Genomic DNA, 21,014 nt, shown 5'->3' with positions numbered 1-21,014 from the left:
AAATGACATGCAGGAAGATGTTTTTCCACGTTCCTAAAAAGCTCCTCCTACTACTCTCCCATATTTTTTATCATCTTGTTGTGCATCAGTGTTGAATCCCCACTGTGGGCTGTCATAACATGCTGTGCCTGCCCTCTACCAGTTCTGTTTATCATCTCTATTTTTCCCCGTCCCACGCTGTTTGACATGCATATTTCTTGATCCCACAAGTGACATTATTAATCCAGAGTGCAGTTGTCCACTCCTCCACAGCATGCATTGACCTCACAGTCAAGCGCAGCGCTGCCACAGCATCATGTCTTTGCAGCGTCGCCTTGACATGAGATCGTTTTGGCTCACATGCAATCCTTCCTGGATCCACTGAGACACACACAACTTCCCACAATTAGTCTAATCCGCTCCTATCTCATTTCCTGTTAGCGTTTTTCTAGCTGCGGAAAGGCAAAGACGACTAGCAAAGATGTTTTTGGACGTCCCCTCTTTAAATTTCTCTTATACATTCCCTTTAGTTTTGATTTTTATTGGGGGTTTACTGGGAATCTAGAAAGAAACAAACACTGTAAATATGTCATTTTGCAAAAACACCTCAAGGAATAATCACTCATTTAAAAATCAAATCATCCCACTATGTGTTCTTGTCATTGTTATTTAGTGCAGCAAGGGTCCCTACGCACACGCACGCACGCACACACACACACACACACACACACACACACACACACACACACACACACACACACACGCTATTTCTCATAAAAATGTGCCAACTCAAAATTCATCACAGCCTGTTTTGATCAGCTTCCTATTGCTTGCCAGTAAATGTTTTGGTCCCAGGCCAAGTGAATTTCCCCAGCATAAGAAATATTGATTATTACCACGTTTAAAAGCTGTTCCCTCTGGTGTCGTGTTGCAATTTGAGTCTTCTGTGAACACAACACAGTGACCTAGCGAGGGTTAACGCAGGCACCACTGTGTTCCCTCCTTCTGACGTTGAGTGAGCGCTCACACATACTTACACACACTTTCTCCACTGAGGCCGGCAGAGAGACGGAGAGAGAGCGAGCCAGCTGTCGTCCTCTCAGCGCTGGCTCTTTCCTCCCTCTCGCTGACTCCCGTGTTCTCCACTGGCCTCATCACCACATGGGACTCCAGACCTGGCCACCAATCGAACTACAACTTTTCCCTATGGCGTGCCTTGACGTGGAGACCCCTTCCATCTGCAGGGGTAAATTCAAATCAGGTACTGCTTCTTTCTTTCTTTTTTTTCTAACCAGAAAGCTTTGTTGTAATGTAATGTTAATTCCCTGCCTTCGGAAGCAGAGGGGGGGATTGTTGTGATGGACACACAGCCATAACAGGAAATGACAGTAAAAGATCATGATCGTGACTCAAGTGGAGCATCACTTCTTTTGAATTCTGATGAATTTGTTTAAGTAGAAAGTAATTACCCATCGCTTTAAATTACCTGTGTTCAAACTGGCACTCTGTAGGATCACTATTATAAGGTATTACCTCACAGAAGCATGACTTCACTCTTGTAATGCGCATACACAATGAAGTTACTTCAACTGAAGTGCAGTAGTTGGATATGCTGCTAATCAGGATTCCGATCATTATTTGCATGTTTTTATCTTCCTGGTTTGCATTCATCACCAGGACATTCCTCTAAGCAAGTGGCCTCTGCCAGTAAAACACAAAATACCTGTCTTGTTAGTGATTTATAGGCTTTGTTTGGCAATGTGAGAAAAAAAAACCTTTGCAAATACCAAAAGTTTATAGGGCATCCAACATAGCGTGTTTTGCATGCTACGTTTTAATACTGTGAGCAGAGAATCACACTCAAATGAAAACAGTGTATTATACTGGATTTATGCAAAAGAAGTATATATATAAGTTTTTCCACTAGAACTATTCTTGCTGCTTTTACAAAAATCATTATTCATTACCTGACTAAGTATATCTCTTTCTTCATAGATTCAGATCACTTTGCCAGGACAGAGTAATAATCTGACACTAATCTGACCAAATCCTAACAAAGTAAATGCTGGGGAAAGAGTATGTTTGTGTGGGATGATGCTGATACCGATATTAGGAGTTAGTCTGAGACTTTAATGTGTCTGTCTTTAAAAAAAAAATCACAATCTTTGCAGTTTGGCATTTAGCCAAAATGTGTTTCCTTGAATTTTACTCCTTTGCTAAAAAAAAAAAAAAATACAACAAGCTTGACAGGAAGCAGAAGTTTGTGCTTCTGCTTCACTTCACATCATATTTTCGCCTGTGTATTTATACACTTTAAAACTCAAACAACTGGCTTCCACACAGTCATTCTGCTTTTTTCACTGTCATTGGATGAAACCTTAAAAAACTTTTGTCATTTAAAATGTGGGATAATGTTATTAAAAGGCTTTTCTTTCCCATATAAAGCGAGAAACCTGGTTGCCCTGACACCTAATCGTGGCAGAAAGGAAGCAATATTTTTTTACTTTCTTATTATTAATATGATTCTGGCTTTTTTCACTGAGGCAAAATAATACAAAAATTAAAAAATAATGTAAAATTGAGATACTGAGATAGTCTTGCTGATGAATTCTCTGCATTGCTAAACGTAGGATGTACGTGGTTTATTATCGATAAGTTTGCAGGTATTTTTTTTCCAAGGATTGAAGTCAGCCTTTAAGTTTCTAGGCTCCACACAAAGGCATGAAAGGAAAATCAAAATGACATTTTTGATAGACTAATTTTATTTCAATATTCATGATGCATTCCATCGTAAATGCCTCAAATGCTGTTAAAGTGGGACTCTGTTTGGAGAATTCTGTATTTATAACTGCAAAATCAACATAACCCAGCATGAGTCTCTTTCTAAACTAAATTCAGCTTTGGCCACACCAGTTTTTATTTGTATTGTTTCAGAGGTCTGATGGGAGACCTCCATGGATGATTTGCTGAGAACAACATGGGTCTGAGATTAGAGATTACATCAGTAGACAAGGATTTGAGCCGAGCCCCCTCTCTATGTTTCTCCAAAACCTCTGTTTACGCTTTGCTGGTGAGCAGGAGAGCGGAGCCAGTTTGCATCACGGAGAAGGTTAGCCAGGGTTCAGGTTGAACCAAAGATGACACCGAGTGATGAGGAGGACCCGGCATGAGTTGTAACCCCATACTACCATACCTCAAATTAAAAATTGCATTCTCTGTCAGAGCTAGGAGGCACTTTTTGATATTATTCATATGTTGTAGTATGCACTCTTCTCTTGCTTGTGGCATTTTCTACAATCTTCCGTTATGATCCATCTCTGGCTGACCATAAACCCCTCTGGCCTGTGTTTGTAATAGGAAACACAGCAGGCAGAGCAGGCACACTGTGTTCTCTGTCCTGCAGTGGATGGGCTGCTATGAGAGTGGCCTCGGCCTTCCACCCTTTGCCTCGGTTCTTGTCACTCCGCGTTCCCTTGCTCACCAGTAGAAGCCCATGAACATCCCCTCGTCTCTGCGTACGAATGCAGAGCCCACCCCCTTAACTACCCCCAAATTTCATGGTTCCCAGGCCTTGTTCTCACAGCTGCCCAGTTTATTTTTGCTAGCGTGAGTCACAGAGGCCCGTTCAGAAGCAGTGCCTTTCCCAGGAGAGTTGAGCAGGTCTGCCTTGTATTTGTGTGTGTTTGTGTATGAGTGGGAGCTGCCCCCCACCCCCCAAAAATGCCCCTGAGTATATCGAGCTAAAGTTAACTTCACTTTACTACGAGGGTGACAATAAAGGCCTCACGTACCTCACCACCGCCACTTCATTCGTTCCCATCACCCATCGCCTTCTGTTCAGACTTCTTTTTTTTTTGCCTGCACTGAATTTCGGCGTTCTACTGAAATAACATGTCCACGCTCACGTGTTTATAAATGTTTAAACAACGTCTTACTACAGTTTATATTTTTGGGGAAATAAAACCGAAGATCATCCAAGTGCTATATGCAGAGCTCGCATGCAAGACTCAACAATTTCTGTTGGAAGATAGTCATGTCTTTGATGTTCCACAGTAACATGACTGGTCACTTCTTATCCATCCAAAGCAAGATTAGTTTTTAAAAACAATTTATTAAACAGACACAAGTTACTTGGCTCTCAGTGGTGTCATGACCAGCTCAAGTTTTCCTCATTATTGTAACTGCAGGTCTGACATTAATCCCTCTTTTATCTGTTTGTGTTCTTCTCTGTAGTTACTTTATTTCCTCAGCGCATTTGCAACCCACACAGAGATATTGCCTCTCACTGGGAAGGCTGTCAGCCAATCACACTGTTTGCGTGTTGTAAAATGTGTGGTACTCCTCACAACCCCTGAGCTAAAACCATACAGGAAGAGTACAGAATGTCTGTGGTGGTGAACGGGGTTTACAGTTGAGCCCTTCGGGCAGCGTATTGATTGAGAAATAATAAGTGCCTTGTTTTATTTGAAGTCTTGCAGGTTTCGCAGTTCAAAGCCAGAAGGGATGGTTGTTAGGTGACTCAGTCAAACTGGTTCTGAATGGTAAAAGTTTAACCCTGACCTCTGTGTCTCCGCTTTCTCATAGTCCTGCAGCTCTGTCTGCAGCAGAGGAGAACTCGGGAGCAACTTGTGGACCAAGGCATCATGCCGCGTGAGTATTTTTACTACATAAGACAACAGTGAACATCACCAACAGTGTTAATAAGAAATAAAAAATTTATAGCTAGCAAAATATTCTGTTTTTATTTCTCCCAAATTAACAGGCTCTATTAGCAAATAGCTGGTGAACATAGGGGATCATGAAGCAACTCAAAATACAGAATTTATTGTGGTATTTTTTTGTGCTTTTATTTGATAATTTAATAAATCAAATCTAGTGGGAGCTGCAAGAGTAGAGCCAACCCTTGGGCTTGTAATCAGGATAGTTTTTCTGAGCATGCACATCTGGAAGGAGACCCAGGGGTAGGTTTTGAATGTACTGGAGAGATAATATAGCTCAGCTTACCTTAGGAAAGTGTCCTACAAAATGTTGCTGGGTAGAAGGACATCCACTGCTTATCATGAATCCTCTGTAATGATTGGATAAGTGGAAGAAACTAGACTGAGGGATGGATGGATGGATTTAAATGGAGCCCATTAGTGTGAAATAATGAGTTTCTTTAACTACAAGTAATTTGAGCCAAACGCTCAGGCTTCAGACTGTTTTCAGGACGTTTCTATTCTTGACTGTGTGTGATGTCAAAGAGATGGAATATCCCTTGACAGGCATACAAGTGTGAGTACAGAAATTCCGGCTGAACCTGCTGATCAAACCTCAAATTTACCAGGGGCAGCCAATCAGAAGAAAGTTGGTATGAATTGAGAGTGGCACTGAAGAGAGAGGAGCTAAAACGACTTGTTTGAGACAGTGGAAGAACTGAGGAGCTGCACCAAAGCCTAATACAGGATCAATGAGGATTATTTTGACTTATAAATCATGCAAAGCCACTTTAGTAGAGTCCAAGAATCGAGAATATGGATTTCAGAGTTAATATAATAGATCCTCTTTGTACATCAAACTGCTTTATTTTATAAGGGCTGTTTTATAGAATTATGTCAGAGGCTGAAATCGCTTCACTGTGCTTGAAAACCTGGTGAAAATGGTTGGAATATATAACAGATAAATGACACACTGGTGTCAAAGCTGGAGTGGCTTTCTCCGCTTTAATACCATCCACATCCATCCTTTGATCCAGCAGAGGTGGAGCTGACTCGGTCCCTGTTTTACCTCCCTCCAGCAAGCCTTTTGTTTAGGAGTACAGTCAATAAAAGATGAGCTGAAACTGTGACAGAATCCCACTGAGAGCTGGAAAGACAGAAAGGGAAAAAGAGGGACATCTTCCTCTTTATCTAGTTCTGTCATGAAAAGCCCCCTGTAGTCAAGTTTTCAGGTCCTCTCTGGCTCCACGCGGCCTCATGAGTCAGCGGCTGGGCCTTCAGTGGAGGTCAGACGCCCCCCCATCTCCTCTGCGGCCTGGCCAAGCGTAGCCTGCACACAAGCCTCCCAGGCCATTCTCCATAGCAATCTGCCTCTCCTACACTTAGAGGCTTATGATAGGTATGCAGTGAGGTTTTGGTCATGAGGAATGTTTGCTTTGCTCCTCTGACACACTCCTCAGAGCACCCCCCAGGCAGAGTGTCCTTAAACCAAACAATGTTCGTCATAGCAGAGGTGACTCGCCGTGAGCCAGACCTCGTCTGAAGCTCAACAAGTTTACTCGGTCAGATCAGAAATTAGGACGGAATAATCGTTGTTTGAGTCAGCTAAACTGACACTTCCTGTCAGACACCCGCCCACGAGCTGCTGATTATTAATGACACGCCATTGCATGCCAAAAAGGAGACAAAATAATAAACAATGACATGAAACTGGACGACCCTGGAGTGTGAAAATAGTTTTTTGGCATATTTGGGAATAAAGATGCATTTTATCTCCCTTCTTTTCTTCTTTATATCTGCTTACACTGTTTGTAACAAATGTGTATTTGTAGTTTAGATTTTTTTTACATATGTGTTGTCCATAATTTTAAACACTTTATGTCGGCATACAGTACGTTATTGGTACTTTTGAGAAAACTGCTTGATAACTTTAAAAGACTTTTTAATGAGGGCCATTATGAAAAGTATATGTTTTAGAAATACTGAGATTTCCTGTGGTATTATACTTATGCTGTTACACCGTCATTTCTGTTGTTGTCGAGTACAATCTTATCACTAAGAGGCTTGCTACATAAACATACTTTGTCATGATATCAAAGGCAGACAAAGGGGAAACTATTTGGGATTAGAAAGAAAGAATGCAAAAAGACGTCAGTCTTAAAATCAAAGGAACATTCGTGTGTGTGAAATTAGCCTGTATTAAACAAGAAAATGTATTGATTTCTTATGGATTTCTCTTCTCGTAGCCCTAAAAGCACCTGCTGCCTTCCATGAGCAGATTCGCAGCCTGGAGAGAGCCAGGGTAAGCCAGCAATGAATGCACTCTAGCCTGCAGATGATCACAATCCTGTACCCAGAGTATTTTCTTATTTTTTTTCTTTTCTTAAACAGACTGGGACCTTCCTGAAGCACAAACTCTGCAGCCGACCCGGACGTTCTGAGCTGGTCCGCATGCACATCCTACAAGGTAATCATCCGGGGGTGTTTTCTTACTGGGCAAGAGTGTTGAGATAAGAGAGATGATTACCTTTGTGTTTAACAAAGCTATAACCACACGCATGGCTTTTGTGAGGTCTGGCTCAGTCTGCTGTGAGTCAGTATGATAAAGCAGTTTGAGAGACTGACTGATACTGGCCAGATCACAGATGAACATCCTCTTTGTGTTTATCAGAGACACATGCAGAGCCCTCCCTGCAGGCCACACAAATGAAGCTGAAGAGGGCCAGACTGACTGATGATCTCAATGAGAAGATCGCCCAGAGGCCCGGACCCATGGAGCTGGTGGAGAAGAACATCCTGCCTGTGGACCCCGGTGTTGAGGAGGTTAATAATGGTAGAGCCTCATTGTTATTATTATATCTGTTCACCACTTACAGTGAGTGCAGCGAAGGTAATTCAAACCAGCTGTGCAGCACATCTGGTGGATTTTTATCTATTTTTAATGATGTATTATCTTTGTTTGGGAAGCAAAGGCCTGCTGTGAGAAAGGTCTCCCCGTTTAATTACAGCAGTAAAACTGTGATAATGCTAATACTGATAAGCTGGCCCTCACTGAAAAAACTGTAGCTTGTTTTTTATGACATCTCTAAACTATAGTCAGAGATTTTTGCTCTATTTGCATTATTTTTATTTATCCTTGAAATAAATAATAACCAGTGCTTGCTTATTTTTTGATCCTGTGCCACAGGTGGTAGCAAGGTGGATCGTGCGAAGACACCTGACACTTCGGACGTGTACAACTTTGATGAGGACAGCAGCGATGCCTTTTCACCGCAACGTCCTGCAAGCCAACACTCTCCCAGCTCTACATCGGCCTCGCCGCGGGAGTCTGAAGAAGCCACTCTTATGTTAAAAACGACCATACAGGTACAACAACACCAGTATCAGACGACCAAAAACCTAGGTTACTTAAGTTGCTACATACAGCACATCAGCTGTGTTTTAGTAGTTTTCCATGCTCATTTTTCAAGTGTTTATCAGCCTATTTTGGGTCATATTTTCTTCCTTTTCATAGGTGGCATGATAGTTAGCAGGTGTTTCAGCTTTGCTGTTCTTACTGAGGGGCTCATGTGATTTTGCTCTCTCTTTACTTTTCTTAGCACTCCCCGCCACCCAGCTCACAGTCTGCATCAGATTTAAACAACCCTATGCCCACCGGTGAGCAACAAAGCAACCTACAATCAACTCAACCTCAACCTGTCACCACTGTCGTCACCTGTGTTACACCGGGGCCAGTTCTTGTGAAGGTGACTTTTCTCTTAGTCATTTTAATGTGATCTTACAGCTAAAGTTAGATTAGTGATGCTTTTTAAAATCCTCTGAGGTCTTAAATCATCATCATCATATGTAACCGTAACCAATAACACTATCATATAAAAACATGAGATTTTTGGCTGTGGGAAAATAGCTTCCAAAGTCTTGGCAATCTGACCTTCAAAATAACTATCTGTATTTCCCCTAAAAACCCAATCTTCTTTATTTTTCTAAAAATAATAATAATAATAATACGTTTATGGTTACTTGTCATTGTTGTCGTGTAGTTTATACGCAGCTGTTGCAGTGTTGACCTCTGGCTCTGTTTTCCTGACTTATTTTCTTCATCTGTGTGTTTGATTTATTTTGTTTGCTTCCTTTGAAAATGTGACGAGAGACACAATGTCAGAGTCTGTTATTTCTCATGCTAAAAGTTACATCAGTTTTGGCTCAGACAAAAAAAATTCAGCATTTAGCTGGAGTTGAGCGCAGGTCAAAGAGCAAGGGTTAAAGTTATTTCACCCATCCAGAGGTTTAAATCTGTGCCACAGTTTGTCTATTTTTAGGGTCAAATGACAGGCCGGCCCTCCTCATCGTGGCTAAGCTGTGAATCAAAGAACGGGAGTGAAGCTATAACTTATCCATTTATCATAATGCAGTTATCCTCAGAGTATAAGCTAAACTCTCCCTCCCTTTGAACATAATAAGGGAGTGAGTTTGACAAACTGGAAAGTGAGTGCTTGTTTAACCCGGCCCGAGTTTCTGATTTCATTGCTAGAACCTGCTGCTCTTGTGCCAAGCCATTTTCATGAGTACTACATCCTGTAATTGCAGGTGGTAAAACAATAAGTGTAACATTTCCACTACCCGTTTCCTCATCCTGCTGTTCTCATCGAGTGTCAGAGCAATGTTAATGTTAAAGTTATAAAAGTACCGTATCAGTTCCAACTCTTACAGTGTTGGTACTGGCAGTGCAAACTGTCTTCCCTGATAAAGTTAACTGGACTGGCCTGAGATCAGTCATGAGGAAAGAATATCCTCCACATGGTCCTCTCTGGTCTTATGTACCCCTTTTTTGTGTGTGTTGTGCTCTGCAGCAAAGCTTGGCTAAGCCTCCTGCTGAAAAAAGCCGCAGCAAAAAGAGCAAAGAGCCCAAACCACGAGTGAAGAAGTTGAAGTACCATCAGTATATTCCCCCGGACCAGAAACAAGAGCTTAATGACGTGCCAATGGACTCTGCTTACGCCCGCCTCCTGCAGCAACAGCAGCAGTTCTTGCAGCTCCAGATCCTAAACCAGCAGAAGCAGCAACAGCAGCAGTACAATTACCAGGCCTCCAAGCTCAAGTATGGCTCCATTAAGCTTTACTTCATCGCAGTCAGGATTTTTCTTATCCTCATTACAATTACTTCAACGTTGATTTTCAAATCCTCAGTCAGACGTACGCACCTTGTTATGTAAAATGTAATAACTGTTATCACGGTTTAATCACAGCTGCTTTTTGTCTCAATTACTCTGCATTTCCTGCTCGCAGCTTCCTACACAGAAGGTGCTCATTATGAAAAATGGATTAAAGAAAAAATCCCTCTCTCATCTGCACTCCCTTTTCTTGACATCTTATTACAGCAGACCAACAACTGAGGTACAAACCAGCTGTTCTAACATTGCTTTTAGTGGAAACGCTGCGTCTGCCCCTTTGCAGCTCCACCACATGAACCGCAAGCCGGATCACTTACCAGCTAATCTGGACGAGATGAAGGTGACGCACTGCAGCCTGCGCAGCCTGATTGTATCATGCATATATGATTGCTGCAGAGGTGAACGAGCTGAGTGTTGTGCAGCTGTTTTACAAGTCTTTTATCTTTGCAGGTAGCTGAGCTGAAAATGGAATTAAAACTCAGATCTTTGCCTGTTTCTGGGACCAAGACTGAGCTGATCGAGAGGCTAAAGCTGTATCAGGAGAACTCTAGCATCCAGACTGCTGCTCCCATCGATGCAGCAATCTCACAGTCAGAAACTCCTAAATTAACCCCACCAGTGTCCCCTATTGCTTCTAGAGTCTCTAATCTGGGCATAGAAGATAATAGTACAGCAGACAGTCCAACAAAACTGCTTTCAGATGCTCCAGCCCATCATGCTCCCTGCATGAGCTCCCCACAGAGTGCGCCACATGAGGAGTGTCCCATGGACACAAAATCCCACGAGCAGGACTCTGAAAAGGACAAACGGCTACATGAAAAGGAGCGTCAGATTAAGGAACTAATGAGGAAGCTGGAGCAGGAGCAGAGGCTGGTGGAGGAACTGAAGATGCAATTGGAGGTGGAGAAAAGGAGTCAACAGGGAGACTCTCCATCTCAGCTCAGTCCTCTGCTTCCTGTGCAGGTCAAAGAGGAACGCAGGAGTCCGTCAAACTGCACTGCATCCTGCAGCTCTCCTGGTCTGCCAGTACTGGTCAAACAGGAAGAGCCTGCAGATCAGAGCCACGTAGCCAGTCAAAATCAATTCATTCTCGGTCACCAGACCATCACACAGTCTGAATCCCGTCAGCCTGCGCAGGCCGGAGCTCAGATCCTACTGCCCGCATCCCTTCCTGCCTCAGCAGCCACTATCCAGCTCCCCACCAAAGGCATTGCATTACACACAGGCCTTATCCAGGCTTCTGGATCGGTGCCACAGAAAACAGAGGCCTCAGCAGCAATACATCAGCAATGCAGTACTCAAACCCAGCCACTGGCAAAGGTAAGAAAAAAAGCTACGCTGCTTCTACAGACTGCCTCAGCCTGTCTCCCCATTCATCACCACTATCAGCTGTGACTTTGTGCTCACTTTAGTCTCCTTGTAGGAACTGGAAACGTATCAATGCGTATGTATGCGCGCCTGAAATCATAAATCCAGTATTGTGCTGTGTAAACACAAGATAACATCATAAATGTTCTGCCATGTTTTTCATGGCACTGCATAATATATCACGTAACTAATTTAACAGTCAGTTAAGCGCTACCATGGCTAATGCGCCTTCCTTCATGCTACGGTAATAACAGGCCTCTGCTGAGTGGTGGCATCTTTCACTCCGCACATCAAAAGAAAGCCTGTGGAAACATGGGTTACTGGAGCAGGTGCTGAGTGAGAGCTGACCATCGTGCCCTCATCGCTCCCAGTCATTCCTCTGCTCTGAGTCCGACATGCAGGCAGAATTAGTAACAGAACCCGCTGCTTAACTCAACCGCAGCTCTCATGGTTTACCCTGCAAACAGTGCCGTCATAGGTAGATGAAACATTGTCATCCTCCGGCTGGAGAGGGGCTGAAGAAATTTAATTTAAGATGTCTTTGCGTAAAAGTGAATGATCCACAGTGGGTTTTCTTTCAGGTTTCCACAGTTCTCATGCAGCTGCACTGCTACTTTAACCAAACTCCCTGAGAGAAAGTATGTTTGATTGCACTGATGCCTCCGTGCTGACCTCTTCAATTCTCTGTGCAGACGTGGAGGATTAATACCGCGGCACAGAACTTTCTCAATACATTCCCAGTGAGTGGATGCACTGCAGGAGCTTCTTCAGGCCAGGCTCTTCCCAAAGGACCTACAAATAAGGTGGAGATTATCCTTATGTTCCTTCTGCTTATGTTTAATTTTTCTGTAAAGCATGCAAGAATTAATGTTATGTAGTTAGTATTTTTGTATTTGATGTTGTTTATTTCCTGTTTATTAGCCTCCCTGTTCCAGCCAGTCTCCAAACAGTTTGATCTTGCAGCATCCAAAATTCACGAACCACGTGTCAAAGTGTAAAGACCCACCGCGCTATGAGGATGCCGTTAAACAGAAACACAGCATGTTAACAGCTGTTCAGGCAAGAATCTGATACATAAATATAGCATCTCACTTGTGTCATTCAGACATGTAACGGTTTCTCTTCTCTGCAGGGTCCCACTGCGGCCAGCCAGGAGATGGATGACCTGTTTGACGTGTTGCTGGAGAGTGGTGGTGAGAATACTGGGTGTGATTTGATTATTGTGATACCTTTATGAGGTTTTAAATCTCACCATGTCCTTCTCTTCTTCTTTTTTTCAGAGATCTCCCCCTATATTACACAGGATCCTCCCAACCTGGATAAGCTTCTTGTGGTGACAGCTAGTGTAACCACCCTTCCCATCAACACAGCTTTATCCCGCCCTCCACCCTTAGTCCAGGTAGCAAAGCCGCCTGCGTGCGTGACCTCCGACTCCCGGCTGGAAACCCTCCTGGAGGGCGCACTGCTCCCTGACACAGAACCACAAAAACTGAAGCTGATGGATGAGTTACATGCACCTGGGGACACCATGGAAGTGGATTTTAATGACAACATGTCCACCTCTGCTCTCAACATGGACAACATGGATTGGCTGGATCTCACTCTGTCTGTGCCAGCAGAGGAGGGTCACTCTTTGGATGTGTCGGTGCCAGTAGGCGTCTTCTCGTCTGACTTCCTGGACTCTAGTGAACTGCACTTGAACTGGGACTGAGTGCTGTCAAGGCGATCGTTTTTCATTGTGAGAGAAGACTGCTTTTGTTTCCATAAGACAATAAGAGCTGTTTGGATGCTTCAGCAGCCCCGTTCTGCTTTCCAGACAGATAAATCAGCTCTGTAATAATCTCATCGTGCAACATCACTTTAGAAGTTGCTGAACTGCTTCCTTTGAGGTCTCTAAATCCTCTGGTTGTATCAGGAGACAGATAAAGTTAGAGTGGTACTGGCAGTTTGAGCTGAAAGTGGAAGTAAGCTTTTAAGATTTCCATCTCAAGACACGCCGCTGATTTGTTATCAGTCTCATTTAATGTTATTGATTCCTCTTAGTCCTCTGATCTCAGTGAATGTAGAGCTTTACAGTCAGCGTGGTGTGAGCAGAAAGAGCAGGAAAATGTCCCAAATCCTGGCCACAGTGCTAACGGCCAAACAGCGAATGTAGCTGAGGGCTGCTGTGTAGTTTACTCCACCCTGTCTTGGAATGATTATCACTATCAAAACAGATTGTAAACACACAACCGCTGCACGATCCTTGTGTGTATGTGAATTGTGAAGTATAAATCAGATGTTTAATTTGAGCTGGGAGTGTGAATATGATGAAATTAGAAAAGGGGCCACAACAAGCAGCCCAGCTGCTCTGACTAAACCAAGGCCAGTATTTATTACCAAAAAAAAAAACATGTTTTCCTCTCTTGCACTTTGCAAAACAGATCAAAGAGTGAAGACAAGTCTGTTATGTATCTCACCGTGCATCTGTACACACTGTCAAACATACGCGAGACAAATGCGAGCTTAAAAAAGGGAGCGAGACAGAGAAGAAGAGAGCCAGACTCTTCACTTACAGCGATGGGCGATGGACTGATTCCTAAAGGCTGAAGATGTTTGAATAATTTATTTTCATTTTTCAGTAAATAGACATCTGCGCAGCTCACAAACACACAACACCAGAGAAAAATAACAGAAGTATGATCCAGCGCTCGTTTTTGCTGCAGCATCATTTCAAAATCAAATAACCATCAGACGTTACAAGTCAGGTTGTAGTTCAGTGACATCTACTGGCCACATCTGATTTGAATCAGCTTCATACAAACAAATGGAAGACGTGCTATCCTTTTGGTTTCTGTTGTTAATAGTGACACAAACCATTATATCTTGGCAGTACAGTTTGTGTGTAATAACTGTGTCATATTGTTAAATTATTGACCACTTACTGGCAGTTTCTAAGCCACCCAAATATGGAAATAGTTGTTATGAAAATGATGCAAATTTCTATTATTTTTTTTTATTTCTTTTCCCCATCTCCTCCTTTGTGCCTCATTTGACCACCCAAGTGTCTCTCCTTAAAAAGGGGTTATGTGCTGGAATGACAAATGTTTAGTCTTTACTACACTAGCATACAAAAACCTTGCATTTGTATGATTTACACATGATGTATTTATGTTGGCTTTTTATACAAATATTAACAGTCGTTTTGTAAATACAGAGATTCTTTGGGATTTCAGTGTCTGGCTATGAGCTTCAGCACTTGCCCTTTACTGCTTGCCATTAAAAATTTACAAGGAAAGTCTGTAATTTTGAAGTTTTATTGTATTTAAAAAAGATTTGAAAATAACTAGCATGTTTAAAGTACCAAAGTATTAATGAAATATACATTTTGTTACACAGACATGCCTGAAAAATGCATTATAATACAGGGAGTGCAGAATTATTAGGCAAATTAGTATTTTGTCCACATCATCCTCTTCATGCATGTTGTCTTACTCCAAGCTGTATAGGCTCGAAAGCCTACTACCAATTAAGCATATTAGGTGATGTGCATCTCTGTAATGAGAAGGGGTGTGGTCTAATGACATCAACACCCTATATCAGGTGTGCATAATTATTAGGCAACGTCCTTTCCTTTGGAAAAATGGGTCAAAAGAAGGACTTGACAGGCTCAGAAAAGTCAAAAATAGTGAGATATCTTGCAGAGGGATGCAGCAGTCTCAAAATTGCAAAGCTTCTGAAGCATGATCACCAAACAATCAAGCGTTTCATTCAAAATAGTCAACAGGGTCGCAAGAAGCGTGTGGAAAAACCAAGGCGCAAAATAACTGCCCATGAACTGAGAAAAGTCAAGCGTGCAGCTGCCAAGATGCCACTTGCCACCAGTTTGGCCATATTTCAGAGCTGCAACATCACTGGAGTGCCCAAAAGCACAAGGTGTGCAATACTCAGAGACATGGCCAAGGTAAGAAAGGCTGAAAGACGACCACCACTGAACAAGACACACAAGCTGCTACGTCAAGACTGGGCCAAGAAATATCTCAAGACTGGTTTTTCTAAGGTTTTATGGACTGATGAAATGAGAGTGAGTCTTGATGGGCCAGATGGATGGGCCCGTGGCTGGATTGGTAAAGGGCAGAGCGTCTGACTCAGACGCCAGCAAGGTGGAGGTGGAGTACTGGTTTGGGCTGGTATCATCAAAGATGAGCTTGTGGGGCCTTTTCGGGTTGAGGATGGAGTCAAGCTCAACTCCCAGTCCTACTGCCAGTTTCTGGAAGACACCTTCTTCAAGCAGTGGTACAGGAAGAACTCTGCATCCTTCAAGAAAAACATGATTTTCATGCAGGACAATGCTCCATCACACGCGTCCAAGTACTCCACAGCGTGGCTGGCAAGAAAGGGTATAAAAGAAGAGAAACTAATGACATGGCCTCCTTGTTCACCTGATCTGAACCCCATTTGAACCTGTGGTCCATCATCAAATGTGAGATTTACAAGGAGGGAAAACAGTACACCTCTCTGAACAGTGTCTGGGAGGCTGTGGTTGCTGCTGCACGCAATGTTGATGGTGAACAGATCAAAACACTGACAGAATCCATGGATGGCAGGCTTTTGAGTGTCCTTGCAAAGAAAGGTGGCTATATTGGTCGCTGATTTGTTTTTGTTTTGTTTTTGAATGTCAGAAATGTATATTTGTGAATGTGGAGATGTTATATTGGTTTCACTGGTAAAAATAAATAATTGAAATGGGTATATATTTGTTTTTTGTTAAGTTGCCTAATAATTATGCACAGTAATAGTCACCTGCACACACAGATATCCCCCTAAAATAGCTAAAACTAAAAACAAACTAAAAACTACTTCCAAAAACATTCAGCTTTGATATTTTTTTGGGTTCATTGAGAACATGGTTGTTGTTCAATAATAAAATTATTCCTCAAAAATACAACTTGCCTAATAATTCTGCACTCCCTGTATGCATATGCATAAAGGCAGAAACCACCTGTCTCGTCTGACAGGCTTCTAAAAAGTAATAGCAGCTATAGTTTGAGATTACAAACATCACCGGTCATGCACTGATGTTCAGTGCATTGTGCAGGAGACCCTTTGCAGCTGTGTTGTTATCATCACTAGGTGGATATCCAGCATCTTCTCCATCTTTCCCTATCTGCTTTCATCTCAGAGCTTTTTAATAGTTGTGATTAATGTTCGACACTTAGGACATCTGTGGTTGGTGGACTTGAACCTATCCATGCAAAAGGGGATGAGGCAGCAACCAGCCACACAGCTGCGAAAGAAGAAACAAGAAGACACTTAAGTGACAACTAGCCTGGAAGCTGTGTAACGGTGACAATAACACTGGCTAGACAAACAGAAACAGTCCAAATCTTTCAATGGTAAATCTGGAGGAGACTTTCATACCCTACTAAAGCTGTCATGATGCACACCAGCCATGTCACACTGCTGACAGAGGAGAACGTCTCTGTCGTGATGAACTGCCGACACTCTGGGCACTGTGTCCTGCACGGAGCTGCCGGGAGCTTGTCCAGCTCCAGAACCACTTCAGGGGCTGTGAAGGGAAGCAATGCATGACTGATGATTTATTTTATAAAAACAAAACATCCGTCTCTCTCGTTTTAAACTTGGACAAACTGTTAAATAGTTTTCCACAAAAAAGAAAGAAAAACACACATGAAGGTACAAAAATCAGTAGCATGAAGTCGTATTTGATCTGCAGCTAAGGGAAAATGCACTCAAGAAGGCCCGATCCAAGCACAAGTATCTGCATGCAGTCCTCACCACGAGTGTGGTTTTCATTCAACTTTTCATTCTTTTATGTTTTACAGGACAAATTTCCAAAAGTAGCTCACCTGGGATAGTAGGCGGAGCCACAACATAGACAATATTAGAGCCAGGAGGAGGAGAAGGAGGAGCAGCAGAATCTATATTCTCTTTGTCTGTGAAACTGACCACTAACAAAGAAGAACAAATGTGGTTAGCTGCGTAAAGTGTGCTAGATTTGCCATAGCAAACTGGGACTCACCTTTCTTGTGCTGTTTGTTTTTGGCGGCATTGAGCATGTTGTCGTAATTTTTCTGGAGCTCGGACTGTTTTTCATTCAGTTCCTTCAGTTTCTCATCGATGCTCTCAATCTCCTTCTGAGTAGAGACTGCTTCCTCTGATTATAAAAACAAAACAGTAACCGTACAGAGATTATACATATAGCGCAACTTGCTTTTATTCCTCATGGAAAATATAAAAGACTGCAAACAGCCATTACTGTCACAGAAGTTGCTTGAGTGCTCACCTGTTTGTCCAAACTCAGCTCGATTCCTCAACTCTTGAAATATGCACAGAATGTTTTTCCTCTCCTTCAGTTGTACCCTTTTGAGTGAGAGATGTTTCATCTCAGTGGCTATCTCTTTTAGTTCGCTGTCCAAATCCATGGCAACTGCTGGAAGGACAGAAGCAGAAGAGAAAGCGTGATCTTATTTAATTGCAGACATTGTTTTTGGACCGGTTAAGCATATAAAATGTTACTGTGAATCAAAGATTTACAAATGTGCTTCTTTTCTAAACCCCACATTCTAAATGAGATGATTGCATAAGAGAGTGCATGCATTTATCTTTGTCTTTAAGTTGTAAGAGGCAGAAAATAGTAGAAATCCAACTCCCTGTTTATTCCTACCGCTTTCTTTTTCACATAAAGTTGTTAAAATGACAATGATTGTGTAATTTTATTTTATGGAAGTCAGATTCCATGATTATCCTAATCATTTTTCATATTGTATTTGTGGTAGTTGTTTTTACGTTTGGTTTAAAAATACAGAATAATTGTTCTCAATTATGCCAAAAACATGTTACCTACAGCATCTTTAAGATGGCTCAGAGACTTGGAAGGCTCTTCTAGCATCTTATAGCTTCTAGCATTAGGTAAACCTGATCAACTGCGAAACACAAATATCTAACCAGCCAATCGTGCGAACGCAACTCAATATGTTTAGGCATTTGTGCAAGACAAACTGCTGAAGTTCAACCTGATAGTCAGACGGGAAAGAAAGATGAACGTGACGTGCTTGTTGGTGCCAGACGGGCTAGTCTGAGTATTTTAGAATCTTTTGATCTGCTGGGATTTTTCCCAAACAAACATCCTTAGCGTTTTCAGAGAATGGTCCAAAAAAAGGAAAATATCTTACTTATGTCATCAATAGAAATGCCCTGATGATGGTAGAGATCAGAGTAGAATAGCTAGATTACTTTGAACTGACTGGAAGGCAACAGTAACTCAAATAGCTACTCAAAACATATCAACATATCAAACCTTTAAACAGATACCAGGTGCCACTCCCATCAGCTACAAACAGGAAGCATGTTGTGGAGGATATTCTCTTGATGCTCTTTGTGCCCCATAGTTTAAATGACACAGTACACTTGAATATTGTTGCTGACCTTTTATGACCCGTCTTCTGATTGTTGCTTCCATCAGGGTAACACACCATGTCACAAAACTCAAATCACCTTAAACTAATATCTTGAACATGAAGTTTTCTGCACTAAAATGATCTCCACAGCCACCTGTGCTTAATCCAGCACAGCACCTTTGGGATATTGTGGATCAGGAGGTTCACATCATAACAAATCTGAAGCAGCTTTGTGATGCTATCATGTAAACATAGACCAGAATTTTGGGGAATGTTTCCAGCACCTTGTTGAATCTATACCACGAAGAATCGAGGCAGTTCTGAACCCAAAAGGGGTCCAAAAAGTGATTGCCAGTATTTAAGCTGTTGTAAATAGCTCGTTGGCTTATAATCTGTCACACATATCTCTCATGAATGATATTTAGTCATTTTGAAGCAGAAAGAACATTTCCATCACAACGTAAAGACTGCAATCAGTTTTTTGGCAAAGTGACTTTTAACAGTTCTATAAAGATATTTTAACTGGCAAAAAAGACTGGACTGATTATAATGTGACTGATTATAATGAACACAGCGTAGGTACAACAGTGCAGGGTCACGAGAATACTTGCAAAACAAATAAATTTTATATAAATCCCCTCCATGAATTTACCAGTATAACTATGGATATTAGACAAAATGCACATACAAACATCAGCAATCACTTTTTGGCACAATTCCCAGGACCGAACGTTATTATAGTTAACTGACATGTAACTAAAAACTAAAACCAGATTTTAAAAATCGTAGTTAACTACAATGAAAGTCAAAACAAGACTTTTGGAATAAAGAATTTTGTGAACTTAGAAAACTACATACAATAAAATAAAACCATTAGTTTTAGTGTTTGCTAGTTTACTTTAAATAAATAAAAACTGTGGACTATAATGTGCTGGTGATGAAGTTCATATTCTTTTAATTCATTCCAACCATATTTATTTACATATATGATTTGCTTATCTTGTTCCCCCTTCAAATATTTAGCACGAGATCAGCAACAAACATGCAAGTTTCAGGCTTAACAAAACAGGTGCACCGTGTTTTGGCTTTAACAGAACACTCTGGAATTTACTTCCTCTTACCAAAACGTTTTTAAAACTATGTATGTATTGGACGAAATATTGTTAGTTTTTTTCTAATTCTGCAAATACCCCTTGTAACTATTTTACAAATAAACTATAGAAATAAAGTTTATTACTACTGATATGAAATAAAAAAAGATGCAGGACATGAGTTCATCCAGCATGTAGTCAAATATGCTGCTTTCTCTGAATCAGATAACTTGGTCACAATCATTAAAAGAAACATGGCTTCTCAGGTCTGACTGGATGCTTAGAAAACAAGCAAAAGATCTATAAAACAGAAAGAGACACGGACGCTGATGATTGCGTGTAATCGTCTGATCAATCGTATATAAAACAAGTTCAAATAAGTATCCAACTGCACTGATGCTCCGCTGTAACATTTATCTAACATCTCAACTTATAACCTCATAAAAATCTATTTCACCATTATTTAATGGAAGATATCTGCTTTACCTTTTTCTGTTCCTGCCGTATCGTGTATATCCTGTAACACTGGTACTGGTTCAACAACAGCAAACTGTTCTCAGGGAATATTCAAATCATCAGGTTATGGTTATAACCTTATATGCAAGCCTAGGAAAACAGCTATGTTATTGCACAGGTATGCAAAAGTCTCTAGACCCCATCTTTTTATCTTTTGCTAAGAATATGGGGATTTACACACGTGCACAAACACAGTTTGCAATGTAAAAACTATTCTGTACAATTTTAACAAGCTTGAAAGCCAATAGTTGGTTGGCCTCTTTATTCTTCAACACATTCTGAACTCTCTTATGCAAGCTTTTCAGGAATAGTTCTCCAGGATTTTAAAGGACATTTAAAGCTCTGATCACACACTGCTTCAGTAATGTTGAGGTGTGGGCTCTAGGGAGGCCAGTCCATAGCTGACAATGTGCCAGTGTGTTTTTATTTTTAATGCACCGGCAGGAAAAGCATACCATGCTGAAAAATGAAGCCATTGCCAATCAGTTGCTTTCCTCTTGGTATTGAATGGTAGGTCAAAGTTTGGTGGTAAGTTTGGGGCGATCGTGGCTCAAGAGTTGGGAGTTCGCCTTGTAATAGGAAGGTTGCCAGTTCAAGCTTGGACAGTCTCGGTCGTTGTCTCCTTGGGCAAGACACTTCACCCGTTGGCTACTGGTGGTGGTCAGAGGGCCCGGAGGCGCCAGTGTCCGGCAGCCTCGCCTCTGTCAGTGCGCCCTAGGGTGGCTGTGGCTACAATGTAGCTTGCCATCACCAGTGTGTGAGTCCTTAGGGACTAGCAAAGCACTATACAAG

At 41.8% G+C, this 21,014-nt stretch overlaps 2 protein-coding genes across 2 annotated transcripts; one reads left to right on the top strand and one right to left on the bottom strand.

Moving 5' to 3' along the window:
* Positions 1-1,030: 1,030 nt before the first annotated feature.
* Positions 1,031-14,492, top strand: mrtfbb (myocardin related transcription factor Bb). The gene is made up of 14 exons (XM_012919367.3): positions 1,031-1,240; positions 4,564-4,629; positions 6,923-6,978; positions 7,068-7,143; positions 7,348-7,509; positions 7,864-8,042; positions 8,276-8,422; positions 9,527-9,774; positions 10,055-10,187; positions 10,298-11,167; positions 11,908-12,018; positions 12,137-12,274; positions 12,348-12,408; positions 12,496-14,492. Exons 1-14 carry the CDS (start codon positions 1,141-1,143, stop codon positions 12,924-12,926), a joined length of 2,778 nt encoding a protein of 925 aa, XP_012774821.2. The 5' UTR covers positions 1,031-1,140; the 3' UTR covers positions 12,927-14,492.
* A 689-nt stretch (positions 14,493-15,181) lies between these two features.
* Positions 15,182-19,166, bottom strand: LOC101466623 (uncharacterized). Its single transcript, XM_012919388.2, has 5 exons — positions 17,502-19,166; positions 17,238-17,372; positions 17,065-17,166; positions 16,616-16,763; positions 15,182-16,481 (listed from the first exon to the last, which is right to left on the bottom strand). Exons 1-5 carry the CDS (start codon positions 17,638-17,640, stop codon positions 16,373-16,375), a joined length of 633 nt encoding a protein of 210 aa, XP_012774842.2. The 5' UTR covers positions 17,641-19,166; the 3' UTR covers positions 15,182-16,372.
* Between the last annotated feature and the right edge of the window lie 1,848 nt (positions 19,167-21,014).

This window comes from Maylandia zebra, linkage group LG4, assembly GCF_041146795.1.
Source record: "Maylandia zebra isolate NMK-2024a linkage group LG4, Mzebra_GT3a, whole genome shotgun sequence".
Classification (NCBI taxonomy): domain Eukaryota; kingdom Metazoa; phylum Chordata; class Actinopteri; order Cichliformes; family Cichlidae; genus Maylandia; species Maylandia zebra.
The sequence above is the reverse complement of the archived record's forward strand: the minus strand, read 5'-3'. Positions and strand labels throughout refer to the sequence as shown.